General features: G+C 36.9%; 4 protein-coding genes across 11 annotated transcripts; 1 reads left to right on the top strand and 3 right to left on the bottom strand.

The window, feature by feature from the left end:
• The first annotated feature begins 689 nt into the window (after nt 1–689).
• LOC129306341 (uncharacterized) lies at nt 690–3,918 on the top strand. Of its 3 annotated transcripts, none has more exons than XM_054946887.1 (5): nt 690–871; nt 2,051–2,370; nt 3,007–3,111; nt 3,219–3,266; nt 3,508–3,918. In XM_054946887.1, exons 2-5 carry the CDS (start codon nt 2,101–2,103, stop codon nt 3,745–3,747), a joined length of 663 nt encoding a protein of 220 aa, XP_054802862.1. In that variant the 5' UTR covers nt 690–871; nt 2,051–2,100; the 3' UTR covers nt 3,748–3,918. The 3 variants fall into 3 exon arrangements, with proteins under 3 accessions (XP_054802862.1, XP_054802871.1, XP_054802880.1); XM_054946896.1 differs by lacking the exon at nt 690–871 and adding an exon at nt 885–1,143; XM_054946905.1 differs by lacking the exon at nt 690–871 and adding an exon at nt 1,155–1,450.
• Nucleotides 3,919–8,231: 4,313 nt separating this feature from the next.
• On the bottom strand, nt 8,232–11,344 carry LOC129286984 (polygalacturonase At1g48100-like). Of its 3 annotated transcripts, XM_054923104.1 has the most exons (6): nt 9,956–11,343; nt 9,683–9,856; nt 9,553–9,597; nt 9,243–9,450; nt 9,067–9,148; nt 8,237–8,953 (listed from the first exon to the last, which is right to left on the bottom strand). In XM_054923104.1, the coding sequence occupies exons 1-6, from the start codon at nt 10,298–10,300 to the stop codon at nt 8,452–8,454; spliced, it is 1,356 nt and encodes a 451-aa protein (XP_054779079.1). In that variant the 5' UTR covers nt 10,301–11,343; the 3' UTR covers nt 8,237–8,451. The 3 variants fall into 3 exon arrangements, with proteins under 3 accessions (XP_054779091.1, XP_054779083.1, XP_054779079.1); XM_054923108.1 differs by lacking the exon at nt 9,553–9,597 and having other exon boundaries at nt 8,234–8,953; XM_054923116.1 differs by lacking the exons at nt 9,553–9,597; nt 9,683–9,856 and having other exon boundaries at nt 8,232–8,953; nt 9,956–11,344.
• Nucleotides 11,345–12,873: 1,529 nt separating this feature from the next.
• On the bottom strand, nt 12,874–14,221 carry LOC129287879 (zinc finger CCCH domain-containing protein 3). Its single transcript, XM_054924148.1, has 5 exons — nt 14,048–14,221; nt 13,904–13,965; nt 13,708–13,789; nt 13,440–13,502; nt 12,874–13,204 (listed from the first exon to the last, which is right to left on the bottom strand). The coding sequence occupies exons 1-5, from the start codon at nt 14,181–14,183 to the stop codon at nt 13,095–13,097; spliced, it is 453 nt and encodes a 150-aa protein (XP_054780123.1). The 5' UTR covers nt 14,184–14,221; the 3' UTR covers nt 12,874–13,094.
• A 2,965-nt stretch (nt 14,222–17,186) lies between these two features.
• LOC129312429 (protein transport protein SEC24 A) lies at nt 17,187–27,218 on the bottom strand. Of its 4 annotated transcripts, none has more exons than XR_008593576.1 (15): nt 27,042–27,218; nt 25,486–26,575; nt 25,262–25,400; nt 24,571–24,761; nt 23,864–23,971; nt 23,572–23,775; nt 22,366–22,597; nt 21,648–21,797; nt 21,404–21,560; nt 20,411–20,538; nt 19,993–20,315; nt 19,723–19,911; nt 19,098–19,335; nt 18,386–18,570; nt 17,187–17,665 (listed from the first exon to the last, which is right to left on the bottom strand). XR_008593576.1 is itself a non-coding variant. In XM_054955056.1 (14 exons), the coding sequence occupies exons 2-13, from the start codon at nt 26,500–26,502 to the stop codon at nt 19,108–19,110; spliced, it is 3,066 nt and encodes a 1,021-aa protein (XP_054811031.1). In that variant the 5' UTR covers nt 26,503–26,575; nt 27,042–27,218; the 3' UTR covers nt 17,187–17,665; nt 19,098–19,107. The 4 variants fall into 4 exon arrangements, 2 of the variants coding, with proteins under 2 accessions (XP_054811031.1, XP_054811039.1); XR_008593574.1 differs by having other exon boundaries at nt 18,474–18,570; XM_054955056.1 differs by lacking the exon at nt 18,386–18,570.

Below are 27,218 nucleotides of genomic sequence, written 5' to 3'. Positions count from 1 at the left end.
AGCCAACCAATCCGCACATTTATTTGCTTCTCTAAAAACGTGATCAAAAGTGACCATCCAGTTTTTCATAACAAGATCTCTGATTTTGTTGATAGTAGCAGCAAGGGGGTGATTCGTAGAGAATTCATTGCGCATAAGTGCGAGCGCTTTCTGTAAAGTCAGAGTAGACATTAACTTTATCAAATTTTTTCACCCAGCAAATGTTAAGTCCTTCCAAGATGTCCATAAGCTCTGCCACCGTACTTGTGTGGTAATCAAGGTATTTGGAGAAGCCTTTAATCTAATTTTTTTTCCATGTCGGATTAAACTGCCATACAAAGTTGCACTTTAATTATTGGTGGAGCCATCTATGTCAAGTCCGATTCATCCGTCTTCAGGAGATAACCACTTAACTTTGAATCTATCACTCTGTTGAGTTAAGAAATTAATTTTTAATTGAAGGAATTGGTCACTAAGAATGTCCTGAATGCTAATGATATGCATTATTGCTTTTGTGCCTCCTTTAATTCTGTTTGGTGTCCACTTGTTAATGTTGATTTTTCAACGGTGGCAAAGGCAAATGTCAAAAAAATAATAAATAATAAATAAATTATTTATTGTTATTATTTAAATATTTTTAAAAATAAGATCACAAATTTTTATTAATAATTAGATGTAAAAATATGTATAGGAAGGGAACAGGGAGAGGATTCAAATCTCACCGTGTCCTTCACCATCCATTACCAAGTGTTTTGTTGTATTGGAACTTTCTGTCTTCTCCTGTCTCCGTTCTCTTTCTCTAAACCTGGTCGGAATCCTAACGAGTTCATCTACTCTGAGTAGTCAAGACTGTGGGGTTCTGTTTACCTTTTCAACTATTGGAAGATTACGGGTAAGGGAAAAGGCTCCAAGTTCGCTTCCTTCTGGGCCAAAAAAAAAAAAAAAAAGTGCGCTTCTTTCTTAAATTCTCAGAAAACATGTTTGATTCAACTTAAGTGATTCCTCACGGAAATAAAAATCTCTGGGTCTTTGTCATCCTCGATTTTGATCGCTCAGGCGTGTCTGATCATTGCTTTATTCGAATGGCGTCTTGGCAACGTGTTTTAGTTTAAAGAGGTTTCGGTGGGAATTCAGTAGTCAACGGTGTTATCTGGCTCTAGACATGTGCGTCCACGCTTTATGAGTCAGATCCTTGCTGATTTATGCTATAATCATCGAAATCGAACTCAGCTTTTAGGATTTGCGACCCATTTTTTTCTCGGCATGCTGACACGTTAGGAATAGGATAGCAGGGGTTGCAAAAATGTTTTATTTGGATTCTTAGTTCTTACGAGGAAAGACAAAGCGTTGCCGTGTTTCCTTTTTCAGCCTACTCTAAACCGGTTGGTTCCCGGAAAATCTCCCATGGAAGAGGCACTCTAGCGGTCTTGCTTCCGGCCGGTTCTTCCCTCTCTTCTCCGACTGATATTAGGTTGATTTCTTGATTTGTCTGATCTGATGATCTACCTCACTTTGCTGATCCGGTTGATCCTTTTTGTTTGGCCAACATCTGGTTTACTGATCTGATGTTTATGGGCTTCTGCTTGCCGATGATTATGATTCTTGCCATTCATTTTCTGATCGACTAAGGGTGTTTGAGGGATTTCACCTTATCATTTATTTTTAGTTTTTTTTTTTAAATTGATTCGTCTATCTCATATTCTATAGCATATCAAACGTCCTTGTTAGCTTTTTAACTTTCCGTTTCTTTCATATTTCCCCCATAAAAATACATCCTCTCTACCGGCTATAATTCGATTTCCTGTGGAAGCCTTCTAGTTTTCAGTGGATTCTCATTATGGCCAAAAAAAAAAATGAGGGGGAGGGGGACTAGTTATTGGATTATTACGTGATGAACAAGTAAAAAGTACGAACCCGCATGCCGTCTTCTAGTATTTATTTATTACAGTATTTCGTGACGGTGGATCGAGGAATATATATATATATATATATACATGGATGTGGTTCCCAATTTAGATAACCAGTTCAGTTTATGCCTCCTTAACTCAGAATGACACATCATTTTATGCAGGTATCTGGAAACCTGACGCTTGAAATTTTAAGCTTAATTATCAGAGATAGATGGGGTCTGAGTGTCCTCCAGCAACTGTAACTGTTCATGTTACAGGCTTCAAGAAATTCCATGGGGTTTCAGAGAATCCGACTGAGTCAATTGTCAATAACTTGACGGAGTATATGAAGAAGAAGGGCTTACCTAAAGGTTTAGTCATTGGGAGCTGTAGCATTCTGGAGACTGCTGGTCAAGGAGCCCTTGTTACCCTATACCAGACTTTGCAATCTTCCATTAGCCCCAAGGACTCTGAATCTTCCAATTCCCGTAAAATTATATGGGTGAGTTGCCCTTATGATTGCAAAAGCATGATGATTTCTTCGTTATTGTGGTTCTCAATCAAAGATTCTTATTGGACTTTTAAGCTCTGGTTTCTTCCCCGTAAAAAATGCTTAGCATATAACTGAACTAAAACCAAAACTATAGAGGACATTTTGATTTAGAGCCTGCTTGTTCTAAGTCTGGACTAGAGATTGTAGTTGTGAAAGATTGAGGATCTCAAGGTTACGGCCTAAAAAAGGGTCCGGCAAGGGAATTGTGGAAACTTAATCTTTCAAATTCTGTTCCTTCAAGCTATTCTGTCAGCACTAGATTATGATGCCCTATGGAGTGATTTCTTCATTGTCTAGTTTCTTAATATTTAAAGCTTGCAGACTTGGGCCTCAATTAAAAGACTCTATAGCTGTATGAGTTAAAAGTTTTAGCTTACAACAAACGGAAAACTGAAAATGGACTTTACAATTTAGTGCTCATGTTATATGCTGCATAGTATAAGTTTGAGCTAAAAAGGGAATCGTGTACTTAGTTCACTGAGATGTTTCCTTTTGTTGAATTCATCGATATTGAATCAGTAGTAATTTCAACAATTTTCTTTTAATTCCCTCAACTTACTTTTGGATTGTTAATTACATTTATAGCTGCATTTTGGGGTTAACAGTGGAGCAACAAGGTTTGCTATAGAGCACCAAGCTGTCAATGAGGCTACTTTCCGTTGCCCGGATGAAATGGGATGGAAGCCCCAGGTTAGATAGTAATTGCACAATCATGTTTAATTTATCCTATCAAGCCGTTAGAGCTAATAATTTCTATCTTAATATGCACACATTCACTAAATTTTCATGTGTTGCAGAAAGTCCCAATTGTTCCTTCGGATGGAGGAATCATGCGAACGCGGGAGGTACATTATGTACTTATTTTAAGCTTGAAGCCTAATGTGTAAACCTATTGTAGCATAACGTTCATTAGTTCAGCTCATATTGGTTGATAGCAAATAGTCTGAGTTGTTCATTTGGTTTTTGATGGCCGGCGGACCGGCAACTTTAATCCATGGTCACATAAAGGACGTTGTTTCAGCTGTTCTGCCGCATGGTACATTCATTAAGTGGTCTATGATTTACTATGTTCACATTATTGTGCAGACATCTCTTCCTGTAGAGGAAATCACGAAGGAATTGACAAAGAAGGGTTATGATGTGATGACATCTGATGATGCTGGCAGGTTCGTATGCAATTACGTGTACTATCACTCTCTTCGTTTTGCAGAGCAAAGCGGGATAAAATCCCTGTTTGTGCATGTGCCTCTGTTCTTGACAATAGATGAGGACACCCAAATGCAGTTCGTTGCTTCCTTGTTAGAGGCACTTGCTTCTGTAAGTTAGTCTCGTCGCTGGAAGGCTTATGAATGTTCAGGAATGTAACTTGACTGAAATGCCACAATAATGTAAAAAAGGAATTGTTGTATTTGAATGGAAATGTTAATGAAATGTGCATATGTGGCACTCAGGCATTTGCCTTGGCGTCAGCAAACTGTCCAAGACAAAGTTGACATCTTCCTGTGTGACAATGTGTTGATGCTCATTTTCTATAAACCTGCTCCGATTCAGATTTCTGAATGTGACATGCTTGATACTTCTGAATGAATTGATTCCGCGTGAAGTGAAGAGTGAAACAGAAAATTAAGAGAATTGATTAGATGCTGAAGCTATTTTAAAGGCCTCATCGATGCATTCCTAGCTCAGTTTTATCCGTCATTTTACTATCTGCTGCTTACTCTCCTGTTTCGAAATGATTCCTTGAAAACTTTTTTCTAAAATAGGTCGAGAACATGAACTTGATGACTGGTAACACTTTTGCAGATGTGCAAAATGGAGAATATAAACATTACCGTAAGGAGCTTGTTTTCATCAAGTAACACATGACTTCAGATTAACAACTTAATCTTGAAATTAACAATTCTGGGTCATACGATGAGGCTTCAATACATTATTATATGGAGTTATTTTTTTAATTGATGTTTTTTTTTAATCTAATTTCTTCACTTACGGATGTATGATTTTCATCTAATCAAGGTCCATGTCCATTCTTGATGTGGGCAGTTCTTGTAGGCTCATCAATGTCGATCCGTGAGTCCATTACGGGCCTAATTAAACTAATCAAATAATATATCAGTGAGCAGCTTTTCATGGGGATGTTACTGTGCATTTTTGGCATAAATGCAGATATTGACATTGATCCCTGCGAAAAAAGACGCGATTTGCCCCTGGGGCTGGTCAGGCTAAAATTCTAGAAGTTCCTCGCACTCGCCACCTTTCCAGCATCGCCTAAGACTCTTACAAAGTGATTAGATTTTCAACTTGGATATCAAGCGTGCTTTTGATTCATTTTCTCAGCCGCCCCCCCTATTTTGCCCCAGTTCATCCCCACTATCTCAGTATCTATCGTCTTTATACAAATTACATTATGGGAAGCCAGGTGTGACACCAAGCCATTCAAGTTAATTCATGCCCATCGCCATCAAGTTCAATCTCGGGAAGCCCATTCAGTATTTTTTTTTTAGGAAAAATTATGTATAGATCCGGTGAAATAAATTTATTTATAAATAAATATCATGAAATTAAAAAATCATAATGACTTGAGTATAATTTACAATTAGGATGCAAAAAAAAAAAAATTTATTTCTCAGCTGTTCTTACTTCTAAGTTGTAATACATTATCAATATAACTATTAAATATGTAAAGTTATAAGTGTAAAAATTTAAAGTGATAGTTATAAATTATTAATGAAATAATTATAAATTACTTAATTGATGTGATGTACTTTTAACAAGAATATTATTTTTTTTGTATCCCAATTTTAAATTACATTCATATCCTGATAGATCTAGCTGTGATTTTTGAATTTCACACAGATTCTTCATAAAATTATAAATTTATTTAATCGAACTAAAGTCATGAAAGACTTATTTGATAAAAAATGGTCTATCATGATGATAAAGTGTGAGACTTTCTTTTCAACATATTACCATAATAAATAAAACTTTATCATAGTAGAAAAGATTTTAGATAATATTTTAAATTCTATCATAATAGAAAAGAGACTACTATGGTAATAAAAAAATAAAATCATTTTTATAAATTTATCGTGATAAAAAAAATTTTCCTTTACATTAACCTTTCTCAATTAGACTACTATAGTAGGACAAGATCCACCATAGTAGAAAAGGATTAAACATAATATAATAGCTTTATCATAGTAATATAAAAAAAATGCCTAAAATAAAATGTACTTAATGAAATCTCATTGAATGTCACAAGTTTATAAACAATATTATGATAATAAGAGTATTTAAAAGTTAAGCATGGCTCCCTAGATGGCATAATCTCAAATAATATATCCATGTGGAGATATAATGAACCCTTAGTGGATCATAACTCTTTTCAAACACCAATTTCTTTGTTATTTCCCAAGACAGGTCCAAACAGTACTTTCAACAATTTAACACTTGATCCAACCAAGGACAACTCTAAGATATTCACTTGTTTACAACATAACCACATGACAATTTTCATTAATATATCAAAATTTAGATAGTAAAGGATTCCAAAAGACATCAATACCTCAAGTAAGTAGCGAGATTGATGACTCTAAATATTTTCACGTGTTATTGGAGAATTTTGAATTTAATTTAGAGTCATCTAAGTATTTTTGACAGAAAATGAAACTATTATTTAAGAAAAAGCAAAGAAAGGTGTTTTTGAATATGAGAAGAGATAGTTGTTAGTATTTTGTTAAAATAAATGGATTTCTTGAGCTAGAATTGCATTAACAATGTTATGCTTTGTGTAGGGTAATCTAACTTAAGAGTCAAAATGCTATATATAAGTAAAAATTTAAGATGAAGAAAAAGCAGGATTTAAGCTATGGCACTTTTGAATTAGGCCGCAGCGTGATGCCTAGTAACAGCTACAGAGTGATTTATGCTGCAATGTAATCCGATTATGTTGGAGCATAAGCATCAGTTAATAAAACGCACAGCTCCGTGAAAAATTGATGTTTTTAAAATTATGAATGTTTTGGCTCATCGTTCTTTGATTTTGCTCAAACTAGCAACTAGAAATCGACCAAGGAAGAGAGAAAAACACCATGGCTAAGGTGGAGAAGCTTGAGTTTTATGAAAGATTAATGATTTTCATCCAAAATTACTTTGATTAAGCTTTTTTTCTCCATTTTGATGCATTATTTGTTGCCTTTTGTTGTTTCTAGAAGTATGTGTGGCTGATTCTCTTTAGACTTAGAGGAACTCTAAACTTATTGATGGATTAGAGTCATGTTTACCTATTAGTTAAGCTTAATGTTAATTTTGGTCACTCAATCTTGTATTTTAATATTTATTTGATGCTTAACCAACATTCTCTTGGCCCAATTTAAATCATAATTAATTGTCTAAACATGTAGCTAACACTAATCAATCTCAAATGCACATTTATTCCTTAATTTCACCTCAAAATGAAATTCAAATCCTAAATTTTAAATCCTCATTTTTCCTAATTTATCTCCTAAATAAAAATTAGGATTTTACAGGAATCAATGTCGAGAGAACAAGAAGATTGAAAACATGAAGTAACTATGTTGGAATATTAGTTGTTAAGATGTTAGTTAACCATGGTTAGTCATTAGCCTGAGCTTGTATGAAGGGATAAATAAGGATTAAGCATTTAGGCAAGGGAGTTGTATCCCACTCCTAGAGGAAGGCTGACAAAGGTCTTCACCTTAAAGTTGGAGTTTGTAGATCACCTTAGTCGGGTAAATTAATGTAAGATTTTCATCATCTTTGTTGTTAATATTCTCTTCAATATTCTCAACAAGCTAAAATTTCAAATGACTATAATAACAAATTGGTTTTGCTTTGAATCAAATCTAAATACATAAATTTTTATACGTTCAAATAGAATATTTCGTCCAAATATGGATTCAAATTTAAATCTCTATCGATTTAAATATAATGTTAATAAAATAATAAATTCACACAAAACTAGTACCCAAAATCATATTATATATTTAAAGTATTCATTTTGTCTATTGTGATTTCCCCAAACGAACACGCTTATTCCCCCCACCCCAAGAAAAGAAAACAATAACATCTCAAAGTAAGTAATTCAAATTATATAACTAATTACTCAATTAATTTCCCCATGATGTTTTGCTGTTCATGGCTGTCAGCTCATGTGTCATGGCCGACCAAATATGCAAGTATAGCCCACAGTAAGTTTTAAGCAAAGATGTTTCACTTTTTTCTTTCTTTTTTTCTTGGGGGAGGGGGGGGGGGCCCTTCACTATCATACCTCTCCTCTCCCACCACCTTCTACGCCTCTTGCTTACTTTTCATCCTCTCTTCTATTCCGCAATCTGAACATGCTTCAACAACACATTAGAACCACGCAAATGGGTAGATTTTGTTGGGGTTGACTGTTTGGATCATTACCTATCAAATTATGCATAAATTTAGGATTTGAACTTCATTAAGTGATGCCCTTCTCTGATTATCAAGTCAGTGCCTTTTTGCCTTTGACATGTTATCCATATAGGTCATGCACAGCGCTCAAGAATCTAGAATCAGTGCCGCACTGAAACCAAGATGAATTGGTGACTTGGACAAGAAGGTATTTGTCTCTTTGCTACTTAATTTTCTTCCTTTCTTTCTTTTGTTTTTTTTTTTGGTAGATTTCATTTCACATGCACATCTGGTAATGGTATTGCTACAGATACACTTCCCCCTTCATATGGTTCATTTTTTTTCCCTCAGTACAGCGTCATGACATCAACTTTTTCTTTTTGCCTTTGACATGTTATCGATATAGGTCACGCATAGCACTTTAGTAACAGTGCAGCACTGAAATTAAGATGAATTGGTAAGCTGGACAAGAAGGCCTTTTTCTTTTTACTACTTAATTCTGTTTCGTAGATTTCATTTGATATACTCATCTTGTTCTGCTATTGCTACATACAGATGTATTTTTCCCCTCCTAGGGCTCATTTTTTCCTTAATACAGCGTTATAACAACATTTAATTAACCATTCCTGTCTAACACCCTACAGCATCAACTTGAGGTAAAGTGAGTGGATTTCCCTCTAAAAGACATAGAACTGGTGGGACAGTAAGTGTCTGCATAGTTCCATAGGCATTCCAGCAAAATGGGTTGGCCAGAAAATGGCCTTGTGCAGGAAGAAGCTCTACTTCTGATAGGGTGAGGTTTGTGCATGGAACAGAATCGCTGCAGGCGAAACGCATCGGAGGGCTCCTCACATCATAAGTACCTTTGATGTTCAAGTAGGAAACATTGGAAACCAAAACAGCAGATGTCTGGTTGATACAGTCCTTGGAGAGACAGTAGTATTGGTCTATGATGATTGGATTTCGAACAGTGTCCATGTAAATGTTACTGAACGTTACGTTGGACACTGTTCCTGCTCCACCCTGCCATGTCTTTATCCGAACCCCATTATCTGAGTGCTTTATCACTGATTCTGTCACCTTTACGTTGGACACACAAGCTCTGGAATTGTGATTTCCAAGGCTACCAATGCTGCACATTAGATAATCCCATTTACACAATAGTCTCAGAAAATCATGCAGAAAGTCACAACCTTTCTTTTGGTATTATTATTTATACTGTTTTGTCTCACAAGGTATACATACCTAATCCCATGACTTGGACCGCACGTTATATTCTTTATGTCCACATTGTAACAACCAGCTCCAATTGACACACAGTCATCACCTGCGCACAGGGGAGGATCATAAACGGGGAGTAAAGAGAGCTTCCTGGCCAAGTTATGATGTCTGAATGAGATAATCAGAATCTATGGAATTACCATTGGAGATAAGTGAATTATAAATTTGGACATTATTTGTCTTCTCAATGTGAATTCCATCTGTGTTCGGACTTGAAGCAGGGGATTTTATGACAAGCTTTTCCACATGGACGTCTTGGCAGCCATCAAACCTAAAATGGAATTGAGGGCTGTTCATGACTTTAACTCCCTGCACTGTTAAATTGGTGCTCATGAAGAATCTGATGGCCTGCAAAAGAAACATTCAGTAACGACTTTGTAAGATAATTTCGCTTTGAAACTTCCATGCAGAACACTTTCAACAGCAATTTCAACTATTGCTACAACGCACAACTGGGCTATCACATGGACCGTGATCTTTTGTTCCACTTTTTCCCTGAAACGGCAAACTGCAAACTTAGTAGTTGTAATAGACCAGAAGGGGTGGTGTTAATAAGGTCAGAGAAAATAATAAAATATACTTTGTGATGGTGAGGCTTACAAGGGAGATCCCACCATTGCTCTCCTCTGCCATCAATAACGCCAGCGCCCTGCATTGAGAATCCATTGATTCTGTAGAAAACCAGCCATTGTCTCTTGCTGCTATAACTGGGCCATGAATCAGGCCCATCCGGTGCCACCACAGTTCCCTCAATCTTCTCACATTTAATACCAGATAAAGAAACATCAAATTTTAACCAGAGCTCAACATATACAAATTTTCTTCTTCCAAGTTATACCCAACCGAACATTACCTGAAATGTTATAGCAGTTTTACAAGGCCCTGTGAATATAGTAGACTGTATCATGAAGATATAACCATCCGGAACAAGGAGGGTTCCTGATTCTTTAGCCTGGCATGCTGTGTCCCAAGCCAACTTAAATGCTTGTGTGTCATCAGAGATGCCATCTCCAACAGCACCAAAGAATCTTACATCATAAACGGGAGGCCCATGGCCATCGTAACTTGGGCTAAGAGCCTCAGGTGCAGCAGAAGGCGTTAATGATATACTGTTACTCTGAAGTCTACCTTGAGTTGGGAGAAAGCACAAGCATGTGAAAATGAAGAAAAACCCAGGGAGAAAATGGAAGTATTTCATGTTTGGTTAAGGGCGTTCTAGCTAAGGTGTGTAACAGAGGGGGTGGCTATTTATAGCACAAAGCAAGTCCTATCTCGCTAGGCATGCAAAATGAGCTGAGACTTTGTTGTGACATTCAAGGAATTGAACAGAGATTTTTTTAGACTAGGTCACTATCGTGGGTTAGGCATAGCAGGGGTACAAGGAAGCAAGGCACCCTCGTTTCTGGAAGGAGAAACAGAGTTAAGCTGCAGATTACGTGACCACTTTGAGCACTAAATATTACAAATTGCAAGGGATCATACCAGAACCAAGAAGCAGAAGATATTGCAGAATGGCATCGGGTGACACATTTTATACTTGGCTTCACAGGTCATAGTGGAAGTTACTTTTTGAGGATAGGTCTGCGCCTGACATTACAATAATGGCGCAAAACCGACCAATTCCATTCAAGGAAGTGAGAGTGGCATTTTGATGCAGTTTGCTGAGTCCACAAGCGATCAATTTATGTTTAAATGATTCCCTAGTTATAGGCATGGTTGCTTTTAATATTTCTCTTGTAATACTGACAGTCGAACTTTTTATGCCAACGCATTTAGTTCAAGTCATTTGAAGTAATATTGAGCTAATAATTCGTTCCGGGATGATTACACGTTGATTTTAAGACCCCATTTGCATTTAGTTGAAGGAAAAGTGGAGAGCCTGTCGCAGGTTTCAGAAGAATGCTAAACGTGCCATTGAAGAATATTGTGGACGACCTATGTTACTTGAGACCTAATTTGGCACCATTTCCATGAAAGCGAGTTCTCAAGTCACTACTACATGGTGGAGTAGAGTTTCTTCGCAGAGGCAATGGAAAAGAGAGTGCAGCTTTAATGTTTCTGGCCAAACTCATGAAGCATATGCTTGTAGTACAGCACGAGACTAATAGATACTTGTTCTTAACTTTTGAGACTTGATTACATATTCTGACTTTCTCGGCAATTGCATTTATTGTAGTACCTCGACCTAAACTTGCTAACTGGCATCTCTATTAAATATGAGATGGTCGCTAAATTTCATTTTAACTACCAATAGAGAACCTGATGTCTTAAAAGTGTGAGTGTTATCTGTCAGTGTCCCCCCCCCCCCCCCCCCAAAAAAAAAAAAAAAAAATTTTCTCGAATCAAAGTTCCCGTAGTAAAAGAAAAAAAACCAAGCGATTGCCACATTTCTTTTGTTGTTGGAACCCAATTAAGTGATTGGTTGACGTTATATATTGAGGTCAACGCAAACTAATTATTAACGAAGAAGAAACTGAATCTGGGGCCAATGGTCAGTTTCAAAAGGGCCCCTCCTTTTCGGCTGCATTTGCAAGCACCACTGCCACTGGGTGACCACTCTACAATGTACTTAATTTATCTTATCGACACGATCTAAAAACAAAGGTTTTATTATTCTACTTCTACATTGGGCTTTAGGCATCACTAATAATAATTATTTTTTAATTAGCCATCTCTGGCTTTGCCACTCAACCACGAAGGATGGCGGTGTAGTGGAGTGTACACAGATCAGTGGATAGTGTTGGCATTTTTTATGTGGGAATTGCTGCTCCAAGTGGAGGTGGCTTCACAGGTCCAGAACCTTCATTAAAAGAAAAGCAATCTGATTGTGCGGAAAATATAATAGCTTTGACCTTATAATGGGGACTGAGACATTAACCTCTTTTGAACTATATTGTTCATGACTTCTGAATCATACAACTCCCTATGTTAATTTTTAATCTCATATTGATTTCACAATTCTCGGCCAAACAAAAAGATTTCACAGTTAAAAATGGATTATTAGAATTCCCAGAGGAAGAAACTTTATTGCCTGTGCTGTGTTTAGAGTCAACAAAACAACCGTGCCAATTAAGGTTTCAGTTTAGCATAATTTTACAGTGCTTTCGTTTCATACACCGTATCTAGCTGAAACGCGAAAACGAGAGATTAAGATCTACAGCGCTTCACAGACAGCAGAGTTTTCTTACAATATTTCTCTCTGGGAAGATTTTTCTTTAATGCCAGATATTCGGTACTAACCATTATACATTACTCCACGAAGCAGATTTGGCTGTAACCATTTGTTCATTCCCCCGCACCTGAAGCGAAATGATGAACGAACACACGAGCAACATTGCTCACGTAGAAGATAGGGGATTGCATGTTCACACATAAGCTAACTAGCACAAAGTTTAAGGCATTTCTTTTGCCAGAGAAATAAGGTATGACGCTTAATTGTTACCAATAAAGATAGTTAGATTGGCCAGTTTATGGTCAGGCTTGAAAGAGGAATGTGGCCAACCATATCGAGCCAGCGACTAAAAGAACATGATGAGAGTACCAGATGTGCAGAGTACAGACCATTATTTACAAAATCTCAAGCTAATTGCCACTCACTCTGAACCACGAAGACTAGGAACAGCTTTTTTAGAAGAAGAAGAAGAAGAAGAAAGAAAGAAAGAAGAGAAATGTAGAAGAAGAAGAAAGAAAGAAGAGAAATGTGTAAGATATCATAGCCACTATTAATTGCCTCTCCTTCTTGTCTTTACAGTTGAAGTTTCTTGGCTCCTCTTGAGAAAAAAGAAATCTAATTTGCTCGGAAGAATAGAAATGTTAGATTACATCCTCTGATTTTAATTATTACCGAGGCACAATACGTTTCATCATTGAATTAATTTACAATGCTTATGGAAGGAAAATAAGTGTAACCAGAAGCAGATATAGCAGTAAGGAATTAAGAGGCTTATCTGTTGTCAAAAGCTATGTACAAATGTATCTGTATATCTATCTATCTATCCCCAGTCCAAAAAGGGAAGGACTGGATATCCACCCTCAGGAGGAGGCTTCAAAGACGGAGGTAAATTGTCCCATGCCATTCCCATACTGCCTTGCACCGCATTTCCTGTATATCATAATTACAAGCGAAGTTACGAATCAAGGATAATAACATTACAAAATATATATTACTTTCCCGTTTGTCTTGTTTTTCTTTATGCATCCTTGCTATAGAGCAATAACTAATACCCAACAGAACTGAAATGGAAGTCAATCATTAAACCCAGTACTAAGCCACTAAGCTAGAATTAGGGCATATCTCTGACAAGTATGCTGCATGAATTCAACCCCATTTAGTTCACCTGGTGGACAGCCTCCGCCAACCAGATTAGTCGCCGTTGTTAATGCTGCTGGCTGCATATTATCTGTAAAACATTACAAAATGATGCACAAGATGTTACAGTTAGCCTCAAACAAGGACCAAGAAGATGTTTTCAAAACATTTCTTCCAGACATTATTTTCCCTCTTCTAATCCCATCTTCTTCCAGAAAGCTCTCGCATCTTGGGAATGAGTCCGATTAGGATGGGAAATCGAAACTAGACAGAAAAAGGTCGGGGGTGAAATTTACCAAGTACTCCCCCTTGAGGATTGGCATTGGTCAAGATTCTTGGATGAACATACTTGCAAGAATCACCGTACTGGCAGTAACCCTAAAGGACACACGCAGAGGAAGCATAAAAAAAAAAAACTCAAAACGTTAACTTTCACCAAGCAATCAACCATCTAAATAAAATCTATTTTCCCAGCGGAAATTAGAAAGATACCGTTTTGACGAAGCGAGTGCAAACCCCTTTGACAAATCCATCTGAATACACCTGCCTAGGATCTGTTAAGCGGTTAATTTAAAATCAGCGAAAAAAGGGACATTAGGCCGGAGGGGGAGAAGGGCAAAGAAAGAGAAAACGAACCTTGAAATTTGAGGGAATCGTACCAGAGAGCTTTAGCCCGGAGGTGCTGGATGCCTTGAAGATGTCGTTTACGAGCTGGAGGCGTGTCCTGTATGTGCTTGTCGCAATAGTCGCAGTAATATTTCCCCAGTGGCATTCTTCTCCCTCTCTCCCGTCGGCTGTGCCATACTTTTCGCGGTGGTACTCTTATTCTATCGAAACTTCATGAGTGAATTGAAGCAAAACGATTCGTTTCCATTTTTTATTACTTTTTTTTAAACAACTTTTTTTATCATTTTTTATTACATCGTTGTCCGTGTCAATTGCCGTCTGCAAGTCCATCATGGAACTTCCTGTCAACGTCTTCCCATTGCTCATCTAGCAGCCTTAATTTTAATTCCAGGACTAAGTTCATTAATCAAGGTTAATTTGATAAAATTGAGTATTTAAATGGTTTATTAAAGATTAATGATAGCTAACAAATCTATTTGTATTGGATACATTGTTTGAATTGGGCTCAAAAATGTACTGGGCCTAAATGGTGAAAGCTAAGTTGAGGCCCATGATGCTGAGCTATCCACGGCAGTGAACACATTATACGCTACAGTGGATAGTTTGAAAATTTAAAAATTTAAACCTAAAGATTAAGAGTTAGACATTCACAAGATATATATATATATATGGAGAGAGAGAGAGAGGGTGACCGAGGAGAACTTATCTCTATGAGAGTACAAGATTTTAGGCATCTTTAAGAGGTTTGAGCTTAGATTCCACTAGGTAAGGTTTCTTCATCCTTCCTCTTCCTTCTACACGTTTTAGTAGTAGTTTTTATGATTGGGAGATGAATTTTCAAATCTTGAGAGTTTTGAGTCCTAACCCATTCAATTCAATGAGAGCTATTTAACACTTCTAAATTTAGTTTGGAGAATTTTTTTTTTTTTAGGTTATGAGCTTAGGGCTAGGGTTTTAGATGAACCCTAGCCACTTTAAAGAGAAATTTAAGTTATTGGATGTTATAATTATTGCTATTCAAGCTAATGAGAATTAAATGAAGTTAATGAGAGTTAGTAAACATTTTTTATGTGAAAATTGAACTTGTAATTGGGAAGTTGGAGTGAGGAAAGTGTAAGATTGGGAGTTGTAAGTGGCTTTTAAGTGAATATTTAGCATTCATGAATTGCTATTTATTGTAATTAGTTTTGTCACATATCTTTTGAGCTCATTTACAAGCTCAGGAAGCAAGTATTGGGGGTAATATTTGATTTCTCAAATGTTTGAGGTAATAAGGGAATCTCTAACTTGTGTTATTGCTTGTTAGATTAATTATGATTAATTTTTAAATTTGTAAATTATTTTTTTTCAAGCTTTAATTTGATATTTTATAATTATAGAAAATCATATGTAAGTATGGCTTCTCAATATTAAATGGAACTAATTAGTCTTGACAAAAGTTTCCATAATGTTGAGAACATATGAGGCAATGTTTGGATGGAACATAAAATATTGAGATGATATGTGCATGCTTGAGTAAGGTAATTATGTTATGTGATATTAGTATGCATGGTAATGCGTCATAAATGGTTCATGATAATTTGATGGGTGGGAAGATGCCCTGAGAGGAATAGTGTTTACTTCCACATGAAATTTATAACCATTACCATTGGTGGCCTTGATGTTTGCTTTTTTGAGTTAGACCTTCTTGAATCTCACTTAGGAATAGGTGTGCGTTGGTTGCATAAATCCCGTTCTTAATGTTATCTTCGATTGGGTATACGGTGGGATACATAGCATCCCAATGGATTTGGGTGTTGGGAGACCATGGTTTGGAATTGAGTAAAGCATATTTGGCAGGGTGACTTTTCATAATTGGTGAGTTTAAATTAGTCTAATTACATGAATTTAATACTATTAAATTATCAACCTATAGATTCAATTGAAAATATATGGAAGAAATAAAGTATTGTTAATCATACATTTTGAAATTTCATGGGATGTGATATTGTGTTTTTGTGTTATGTAATATTGCTTGGTTATCAAATGCCACTTTCCATACTTTAATTGATTTAACCATAAGAAACTTTCAATCGTTCACATTGAAATTTTATTTCCCTACCACGCCTGACACGCATAAAGGGTGCGCCATTCTTGTACGCCAATAGATGCATTACACAGATGGGCCATCCACGATCCAACCTAGGTCAAACTGCTAGGAATGCATTGTTCATAATCTTGTTTATACTAGTAACTTGAATACCATTTTAATGTAGAATATAAATTTGTACCACTAGATAAAATTATATTATGCGTATGACAGTATATTATTTCATCATTTATGATAATTTGCTTATTTTACAAATTGATTCCATTTTCGGATTTTGTATCGTTAAAAAAATTGAATATGTATACATTTTTTTTGTCTGAGTGCTTTATGTTAATTAATACCAATTGTTTACACATTATAAATAATTTTTTTAATTCTCTCATTTCACAGAGCCCCTCAATTTATAATTAAGAGAAAAGACGTTGCCAATCACCGAATGAAACAAAACATCGAATGCAAGTTTCAATGAAATATTTAGCTATCGATATATCAATACAAATATCAAATTTATAAGAAAAATCATATTATGTATTTTTTTCAAACTCTGAAATATACAGAAAAATATGTCCAATTACTTTATTTCCTAATTAACATGTTATTTCATGCACATGCGTGCGTGTATACATATCATGTAATAATCTACTAGCACAAGCAACAAATCAACTTAGTTAAAAAGGGGAAGAAAAAAAAAAGAGCATTGGATAATAAGAAAATATAATACAAACGACCCCCATGGCACCAAATCATTTTTTTTTTAAAAAAAAAAAACCTTATGTCATGACACTTGCGGAAATATTCTTAAAATTGCTATGATGAGGACCATGTCTTTCAACACCCCAAGTTATAGAGCCGAATTTACTACCTTTTAAACCGTTGGGATTGAGACACGGCATCAAATGACAAATATCTAGGGCCTATTTATTGAATTTTAAAAAAATACAGAAATTCACTTAGATCCTACACAAAATTATATGAAAAAATTGTATGAAATCACAACATTATTTCAAATTTAGAGTTCAAGCGTCTATTGTCAAAAGTCAACCCAAAAGTAACGCGATATGCAATAATCTTTTGCCGCGGAAGAAGGCAACCCGCAATGATTCAATAGTATTTAATCAACTTGATCCACAACAAATTAGGCCTTCCAAATCTTCTGCCTCGCAAGGCAGATTGTAATTGAAATTATACAAAAGCTCGGGAATTACAGACTGCATCTAACAGCATGTGCATGTTGTTCCAAAAAAAAAATCTAAAATTATAATTAAAACACCAAGAGAAAAAAAGGGCGGGGCAACAAATGTGAATAGAAGCCAAAACTGGGCAAGAAAGAAGTCTAAATTCTATATATCTGAATAAATAATAATTGTCACCAAACAAATATAATCCTCTGAAACGCTCCTCGCGACCAGTTTAGCCAAGTCGAGCATCCACATTAATCGATGTGACCTCAAGGCAAGATTCAACCTTCTCCCTTTCGATTGAAATAATGGCTGTGACTTGACTGATAACATAGACAGCAGGCTGCCAAAAACCCTTCTCTGAAAGTCAGGGAAGATGCAAAAAGGTTTTAGTTTGCATGTTACATGTATTGTGTAAATGCATATTAGCTCAAATCACCAAGGGCATTAACAAACTATTCGGTGATTTCATAAACTCCAAAAGACACTGACATCTAGAATACAAACCAACCAGCTTTCACGAGACCATTGGGGACTAAATCATTTAACTATTGAACCTTTTTTCTTTTTCGTTGAAAAATCCAAATAACTCTCTGCAGATATTTGTTTTATCTTCAAATGCAAGTTCAATATTTAAAAAAAAAAAACCCTGCTAAGGTTCAAACATTTTAAGCTCGGGGTTACAGTTGGTGCAATCACCCACAGGATACATGTGCACAATTTTCACATTTACGTCGAGTGACACGTTAAAAAGAAATGTGTATCTACGAGCCAACTCGACCCAAATAAAACTCTGCCCTCCTCTAATTGTAGGTATTCAGGAGCGATCAAAAGAATGCTCTCAAAAAGCGCATGATGTAAGTGGGATCACAATCGCAGTTGAAATAAGTAGTAATTTTGAAATGAAATTCTTTAAATTAACTAGAACAGACTAACATCATCGACTTAAGAAAGTACTGCTCTGACATGGACTAGAAGTGTGCAAAAATCTCTCGGCAGTTCGATGAATCATTACCCCTTTTTCTTTTTAGGTGATGAAATCCCGAAATCCACAATTAATAACATCAAGTTCGTACTTACTATGTAATATATTTTTCCTTAGAAAAAAGGTTCCATATTCACTAAAGAGAAAAACAACTAAGTTCTATGACAACAACCCGCCAACCACCTATGATGCCTTTTCTCTCCAGGGAGAAGGGAATCCAAAGAGATGCATAATGATAGTAACAATTGCCACACAACCATCCCTTCCCTGCCTCTCTCGCCTGCAAAAGCAGAAAAGAAGCAACACTCAACTTCCAAAACGACCATATGCACAATACCTAGTCTACCCGTTAACATATGATAGAATTCCTTCTCACTCCCGCCTACTCTTACATATAGCAAGAGATGTAAAACAGGAGAGAACAGCGAAGAAGTGTTAAAAGAGGGAGTAACTCCTTCAATGATTGGCCGCCAATTTTTTAGAATGTTAGCCTCTTTTATACGATGGGTTGTCAGTCTCCCAGATAGGATGTGTTGTCTTTTAATTAGTAGATATGTTCAGCTTTCTAACACATAAGATGTGAGAAGCACTATTAAGAACATGGAGATTCTCCTTAGGCTTCATTAGAACATAAGTTGCAGATTCTGGTTCATGTTCTAGTAGAGGTTTTCTCCTATTTCCTCTACAAATCAGATTCAATAAACCTAACAAAATGTTTCGTGGCATAAGAGAGAGCGGCCGTAAACTACCAAGGTACTACCTACCAAGATTAGCCAAACATGCTTGATAAGGGACAAAAGTCAGTACCTTTAAATTATTATTGCTGCACCTGTCGGGATAGCTGAAGCATCCAATCAGCATAACCACTGTTACCACCCATTTGGTCCTCAACAAGATTTGCAAGGATAAGGAATCCCTCTCTGGGCTGCTCGCCTTGCCTCACAAGATAGCACAACTGATAATAAGAATGATCAGTATTTCTCAGTTTCTCAAGTATCCTGATTAGCTTCCTTGACATCTCATTATCATGCTCCTTAAGGGTAACCTGTTTAAGAAACAAAAGAAGTAAACATCACCAATAAACAATAAATTTTGTTCGACAAGAAATCAATATGAGAAAAACATTACAAATGAATATAAAATAGTATAATTCATTTTGAACTAAGGACCGACCCATCAACAATTCTAACACTGTAAAGGTGCGTGTATAGAAAGAGAAATATGAATATACAACAAGCGGTTATTATGACTATTCAAAAAGCACCGGTAACATTTGAACAAGGAGATAAAAGTAAAGAAGAAGAAGAAGAAGCATAAAACAGCAGATGAACGCTTCCCGTAGATTTTCTCATAAATAATAATTCCTTGGTCTCTCTATCATGAATAATCCTATATACCTACTACAAATTTTCCCGGCAAGAATATAACATACCTTTGATAATTCTGCAGCAAAGTCTGCCCCAAGCAACTTCTTAGCCATATCAGGTAAAAGCACTCTACCAAACCATATAATGAACCGGAAGCCATCATCGTATACATAAAGGCCTCTAGAATCCATGCTCTCACCAGTCAATGGTAGCCTTTTCTCAATGTTTTTTAACTCATCAGACTGCACAGATGCCTGAAAACAATAGCAAAGATAATTCAATAATTTGTCACATTAAAAGTTGTATGGGAAAGTTTTTGACAGCACCATGTGTACCTTCAACAAGTATTCATCAAGTCGAATCAAGCTTGGATATAGAAATTTCAACAGCCTTTTTATTGGTAGAGCCATCATTGTGTATCCTGCTGCACACCGTTCATCCAGGGGAGCATCAGCATGCCCTCCACGGAGGGGTGTTGATTTACAAAGTGCTAAGCCATACAATGGTAGGAATTTTAGAGACTCAGGATATATCATCCTGTTAGCCAAGCGATGTTGCACAGCATATAGATTTCGATATTCTCTGAGGGCCTTGACAATTCTTAGCTGTACAGCACTCCTTGCATCTTCCAGTTTATTAGACAATGTTTTCTCAATTACTGCAAATATAAAAGAATTTTTAAAGATAACAGCAACTAAGATCCATCCATGATGACATATGATATTCCTAAAATGGCAGTACTTGTTACCCTACCTAGTCTACTAAGTAGAGAAACTATGGCACCAGTATCAGCCAGGCGATACATCTCTCCCAAGTCAGTGACTACTGGAGCTGCAGCAGTGTGTATTCTGATCCGTCTTTCCCCACAAGATGCAGTATATCTATATTTCTGTTAAGGATGCGACCATTTTTTCAATCACATTTCAGATATACAACCTGACCTCAACAAATGAAATGCAAGCACAATGTACACATATGACAAACAATAGACAATGAAAGACAAACAGTCAAAAAAAGCAATACTAAGTGATGAATGTCCTAAAAAAATGAAGAAGAAAAAATGAAAGAAATATACTCCTTTAGGTCCTAAATGTAGAAGCTAGTTGAGGAGTTTGCTTTTGTTCTAAATGTAAGACCTTAATCGACTTTGTCTCCCAAATTTATAAATTTTTCCGCAAACTATCCCCATTGATTGCGCATATTAAAAAGGGGTTTTCATCAAAAGGGAAAGGTCCCAATGCAAATGATAAAAGGGTATATTTTAAGAAAATCAACACCATTTTTTAACAAATAATTAATTAATTTTCTTAATCTCTGTAAATTAGTTATCTAGCTCCCACATTTAGAACTGGAAGGAGTATTAAATACAGCATTTGACATTCCATGTGCAACACCAAAAGAAGAAACAAGACAAAAGCCCAGATCTTTTAAATTAGAAATGCCTCAGTTTCAGGAATAACGTTAGATTTAAGCAATGAATCACTCACAATTCAATAGAAACTCAACTGAATGTCACTATTTCTTTTTCAAAAAAAAAAAAAAGTTACCACTATTTCAATATTGCAAATCCCTGGTTGCAAAACATGAAGGGCGGAAGAGGGCCCAGACATATAGACAGCTATATTTTGACAAGACGACCCCAAACTTTTTAAGCACTGTTATTATACGGAGAAGTCAATATTAATCCAAGACAAAACTTATTCATAATATCAGAACTCATCTCCAGCATTGTGGACAAAAGGATACAGCAATGCAACTTGGAAATACATAGTCTGAGTTGTCAGCAACGTCTCTTCAAGAGATAATTGCATGGCAAAAGCTTTATCACAATCTACAGCCGGAAGTGCTAACAAATCAGTAGATCTTAGCATGAAGTTCCCGTGAAAAGTTGTGAAGCGAACACCTTAAAGCATAAACACAATTGTCAACTTCTGCATGTTATATATGTAGATAACCATAAGACAAGCAATGAAACAACAAATGGACAGACCTTTTCCACATCTAATGCGCAGTACAGCTTCCCAGGCAGTTTCTCTGGTTAGGTCTCTCCTTAACTCATGCCTCAATTTCTCCCCATGAATAGTTGATTGGAAAGCCGGATAGTAATATACTTGACCTGCAGTGTACTTTGCCAAAGTTCCTAGACAGAAAAAGACAGATAGATATCTCAATTAGTGACCGGTAACTCCACTCTCAAGATAGAAATCTAGCATATGTCCCTATAAAGATCACTTCTGCAGTGGAAATCAAGTTGTAACAATGCGTGCACTTTTAAGAGCCACTATGCATCTTGACATAATCTTATAATGCACATTACAGATTAACCACTTCACATATACTCATAATAGGTAGAAATGGAAGTCATTGAGAAAAAAAAGTTCACTAAATAATCGTGATGAGATGGTGATCAAATAAGAAAATAATCAGTCATCCATTCTGGGGTGCTGCCTGCAGATAACGATGATGTTATTTGCAGTTTACATCAAACACCTTTAAAATGAATGAGAATGAGAATAAAACTTGATTATTGTATTGGATTGAACTTCCATAAAATGAAAGAAATAACCATAAAAGAATGCTGCACCACCATAGAATAATCACATATCACCAGAAAGTCTCCTGATCCCCAAAAACAGTATAAAACATCGCTTTGTAATTTAACAATACAGTGGGTGTAGTGAAGTAAAGTGAAAATGATAAAGAGTTACCTAAGGATGCAATGTCAGTGTACTTGTCACTAAATGCGTACACGTTAGCACAGATCTGGTATTTAGAAAACTCAGCAGCCATTTGCTTGTAAAATGGATCTTCTGGCAGCCTTAACATGTGTTCTTTATCAGTCCCATAAGCACGAGCATCATCTCCACGTAATTTTAAGCGTCCAACACCAAGAGATGGCAGTGCATTTTGGAAAATTAACAATTTCCCTCCAAGTTGACTCTGAAGAAAGAGAAGCAAGTGAATGGCATGAAAACAGTAATACAGAATGGCCAGTAAAGAGACAGACACAAGGATATCTCCACCCCAACTGCTCCCAAGTTAATCTACTTAACAAGACACAAGGAATTAAATAGAACAAATCAAAACTCTATATAAACAATTGATGCAGGGCATCCTTATAATCAAGATGCCAATCATGCCTGCATACAAATGATACCCATCTCCCTGCATCATTAGTTGGATGCACATGTAATATCAGGGTCAACTTGCCCAGCTTTTTCACATGGATTTGAAATTATTTTTGACCAATGAACCTCTTTGAATATTACCTTCAAAATTCCAAACTATGGCTTAATAATACTTTGAATTCTTGTTGAATACTTCCCTTTCCAACACTCAATGAGTCCTTCCATCCCTAGTCTTGGAAACTTATCTTTTAAATCATGTATAACTTGTTGTCAATAAAATGAAGAACTTAGCAGCATCCAAAATGCCTTGCAGCATAGGATGTGCAACATTTTGGTCATATTCCATACAAGCTGAAAAACCATGGGATGTCATGTCCCTAAATTTTTTATGTTACTAAGACCATTAATTTTTCAGGACTATGTTCAAGGGAGTCATTTGGGCTAGCCCCAAACTGAATCCCCTCGTAGAATCTTAAAACTGCATTTCCTCATGTCTCCCTTGTACATTTACAATTTTAATCCTACAGTGATCCTTGAGGAAATTGTAACCAAGTTGAAAGAAATGTCATCCCTGCTTACCACACCAACTAGACGAACTTCCCTTGGCAATTAACTATTTTATAAAATACCATTCGTGTAAAGTCTTCACAAACTTTATGCTGTTCTACCAAACATGCTAATCTTAAATACCACTGTATTTTATACTTTAGCATGCAAAATATAAAGTAATGAAAGATAAAAGTATATCAAACAGCTCTAAAGTAGGAGAAAAGGGGACCACCATACCATAACCATGAATGCAGCCTTAAGAGCCGGACCAAAGGCTGATTCAATATTTATATTGTTCTGGAACATGCATGGCAAACTGTCAAGGAAGGTCTCCACCACACTTCTGGATTCTGATAAATTAACAAGGAGATCGTCTGGAAGTGGAACAAATATGTCATCCAGATCTGAGACTACCAACATCTGTGGTTGAGTCAAGGACGACTGGACAAGCATAACAAACTATAGTTAGCACGTATTTACACAAGATAAAAATTGTATACATACTAACAGCATAAATACTAATGCAAACCTTCATATTATAAAAATGAATTGTGCTGTCAAATGTTGCAAAACCTATTTGAGTTCGTGGAGAGCCAGGCAACTCATCTAGACACGACTTGATTGTTTGGGCCACAACCTGCATTAGGATAATAAATATAAAGAGAAAGCATTATATTCAAGGACATGCATGCATAGGCACGAAACAATAGAACCATCTAAAACATGTTCTGTTTGAAGTTGGTAAAAATAAAAAGTTTCAACAATTTTTCTTTCTTTTCCTTTTTTTTTTTGTTTGCCTTTTTGGCAGTGGGCTTAAATTTTTCTACACAACGAATCAGAAACAGAATACACTACACCTGTACTCTGACTTCTTTAGAGGGGCTGGCAACAGAATTTATCAACGCATGCATCTAGCAAGCTCTGAAACTAACCAATTCACACAATCTTGATAAAAACATAGAAGTGTGGCTAAGGCCATACTAAGAATATGGTACAAACAAAAAATTGTCTCCAAGCTTTAGCAGTCACATACAACAACAACAAGCCTTATCTCACTAAATGGGTCAGCTACGTGAATTATATGACGCCATTGTGCTCTATCCTTTAACAGTCACATAGAAGCTATAAAATTTACTACGATGCAAACAATTTCCATGCAAAAGAATGAACAGCAACAAAATCTATGAAGACCCAGAATTGATTTTTAAAATTAAACAAAAATCTTTAAATGCTTACCTCAATCATTCCACTTCTAACTGCAGATATGGAAACATCAATGAGGAAGAAATACACTGGGGGCATAGGAGGTCGCACCATATATTCAGCAGGGGCAACAAATTCCACAGTACCCTTTGTAAGCTCAGGTCTTTGATCCAAATCAACTCTTCTACCAGTGGCATCTAATTGAGCAAAATATTCACTAGGCACTGGACATATGAATCACTACATAAGCACTGTGAGATATTAATTCAAAGTTTCAAACAACTATAATACACTAGGCAAATAAAATGTTAACAATTAACGCACATTATATATGCTTAAAATAAGCATAAAGCACTTGTTATTAAGAAAAAAAGGCATAAAGCATGATTGACATGACTTTACAGAGTTGGCAAAGCCTGATAGCAACTTTTGCCTTCATAAAACTATGGCACCATGATATACCTGTTAGGGGCAGCAAGCCAAGCATATATGTGTCCCTGACAAAATGTCCTTTTGGGGGCATACAATAAATTAAACAATACAACAACAAACATTATGCCATTTAAGTGTGTCAATAAAAAAACTACATAAACCAGCACCTAGAAGAAAAAACACTGGACATCTTCAGCTTAAAATATTTCAAAACTTTTTTCTTAGAAATTTTTTTGCCATTTCAACTGACTTTGTTTAATGTAACAGCAGAGGCTGCTAAAGTTGTAATTACCATCATTCAGCAAAGTGCAAACATTGCACCGAAATTTTCTTCCAGCATCTGTGAATGTCACATATGGATTCACATAAGTGCGACATCTTCTACACCGTATGACACTAGTTGGGGCAAAATTGATTATAGGCACCTCTTCCTGAGAACAAGTATGAAAAATGAGAAAAGGTGCAGTGAGAAGACAGACACAAATTGCTAGTTAAATTGTGTAAAGAAACACGTACCCCATCAGGAGCTTCTGCAAGTGGACAAACAACTGCTCCAAGAGGCAGATGCCATCTTGAAGCTAAGGACTGGGAGCTGGGAATCGCACTGGTTGTTAGCCGTAGATATCTGGGGTTGCAGTTCATGGGGAAAAGGTCAGCCAGAGATGTTGGCTCCACATCACCATCCAGTGGTCTTGGCAGTTCTTTAGCATCAACAACTTGATCCATTGAACCAGGACGAGTTTGAATAGAAAGTGAACTGAAGTCTTCTGTCAGGCCCTGAATGGCACCAACAGAAGGTCCATATCCTTGCTGTTGCATCTGCTGCATGCCTAACGGAGCAGCCACAGGAGGTGGTGGAACATAGCTCCCTTGATGAGATAGAGCAGGTGGAGCCGGTGCATAATTACCTTGATTAGCGGGAAAAGATGGATGCATAGGCGGACCTTGCATTTCAGTGCTGGTCTGCTTGCGGATGTATCCAGGAAAAGATGGCTGAACATTAGGCCTAGACCCTGGAAATGATGAATCTGACAAAGGAGGAACATTAGGCTTTAAAGGTGAAGGAGTAGCACTTTGTGGGGGAGAACCCATCGGGACAATTGGTGTCTGTGGTTGAAGGGCCGCTGGAAAAGATGGTGCTTGATTTACAGAAGGCGGCATCGACGGTCGTCCTATGGATTGAACAGGTGCAGGAGCTTGAGCTGTTGAGGTAAACTGTGGAGTAGGAAAACGCTGGAAAGGACCACCAGCAGGTGGAACGCTGTACGTTGGAGGCGGAGGCACAGATGGATCATTAAACCTGCCAGGAGGGATAGGTCTAAAATTGGATGCCCCTGGTGTGACTGTAGGTCCGGCTGATGACAATGGCACTGAAGGTTGGGGAATAGCAGAAGGAGTAGGCCGGGGAAAAGGAGGCTCAGATCCAACCACAGGACCAGTTGATGAAAACGGTGTCATGGTCTGAGGAGGAGCAAAAGGCGTTGTGGCAGGCCTAGCTGGAAAACTTGAACGTCCCGGATTTTCAGTCCCCATGGATTACAGAACAATTACTTGCCTTGCTTATTGCGCTTAGCTATTACTTATAGCCTTCGTTCCATCGCGAAAACTGCCAGAAGATATATGCAATTCTTTAGAAAGAGAAGAGGAGGAAATCCTTAAAGTTACCGCACAATTTAAAGTAAGATTTGCGCGATGGGAACGACTCAAATGATATCAGAACCATAGAGGGGCAAGCGGTGGTTCGCTTTAACATGGCCAACTAGTGTTGGATACTCTGCATGACTTCTGGTCAATGCATCAGATATCATCTTAAACATTAAAATTAAAATAACGAGAATTGTGTGCAATCAAATGAACATAGATCACGGGACGAGAGTCGGGAGAGAGGCGGAATTTGTACCTGCACAAGTGCCAGGTTTCTCAGAAACTAGAATCAGAACAGAAACATAGCATGTGAATTGGATTTGAGAAAATATCATTGAGAGCTTGGATGCAAGGGTAAGATCGAGAAAAAGGGGAGGGGAGTTCAATCGAGATTATGAAAGTAGTCAGGTGGAGAAAGGGATACTGACCGAGTTCTGATGGGTAGAGAACAGTTAGGATCGGAAACGCAACACGGGACGGATACGCCAAGGCTGAATCCTTGAGTGCAAGTGCGAGAGCGACTGGATGTTTTGATCGACCAATTGTGACCTCTCTCTCTTATGCCGCAGCCCGAGTTCGGCTACCCCGTCCCGACTCAAGCTCTA

Source organism: Prosopis cineraria, unplaced genomic scaffold (assembly GCF_029017545.1).
Source record: "Prosopis cineraria cultivar Desert tree isolate PC_DT_omini unplaced genomic scaffold, ASM2901754v1 PC1, whole genome shotgun sequence".
Classification (NCBI taxonomy): Eukaryota; Viridiplantae; Streptophyta; class Magnoliopsida; order Fabales; family Fabaceae; genus Prosopis; species Prosopis cineraria.
The sequence above is the reverse complement of the archived record's forward strand: the minus strand, read 5'-3'. Positions and strand labels throughout refer to the sequence as shown.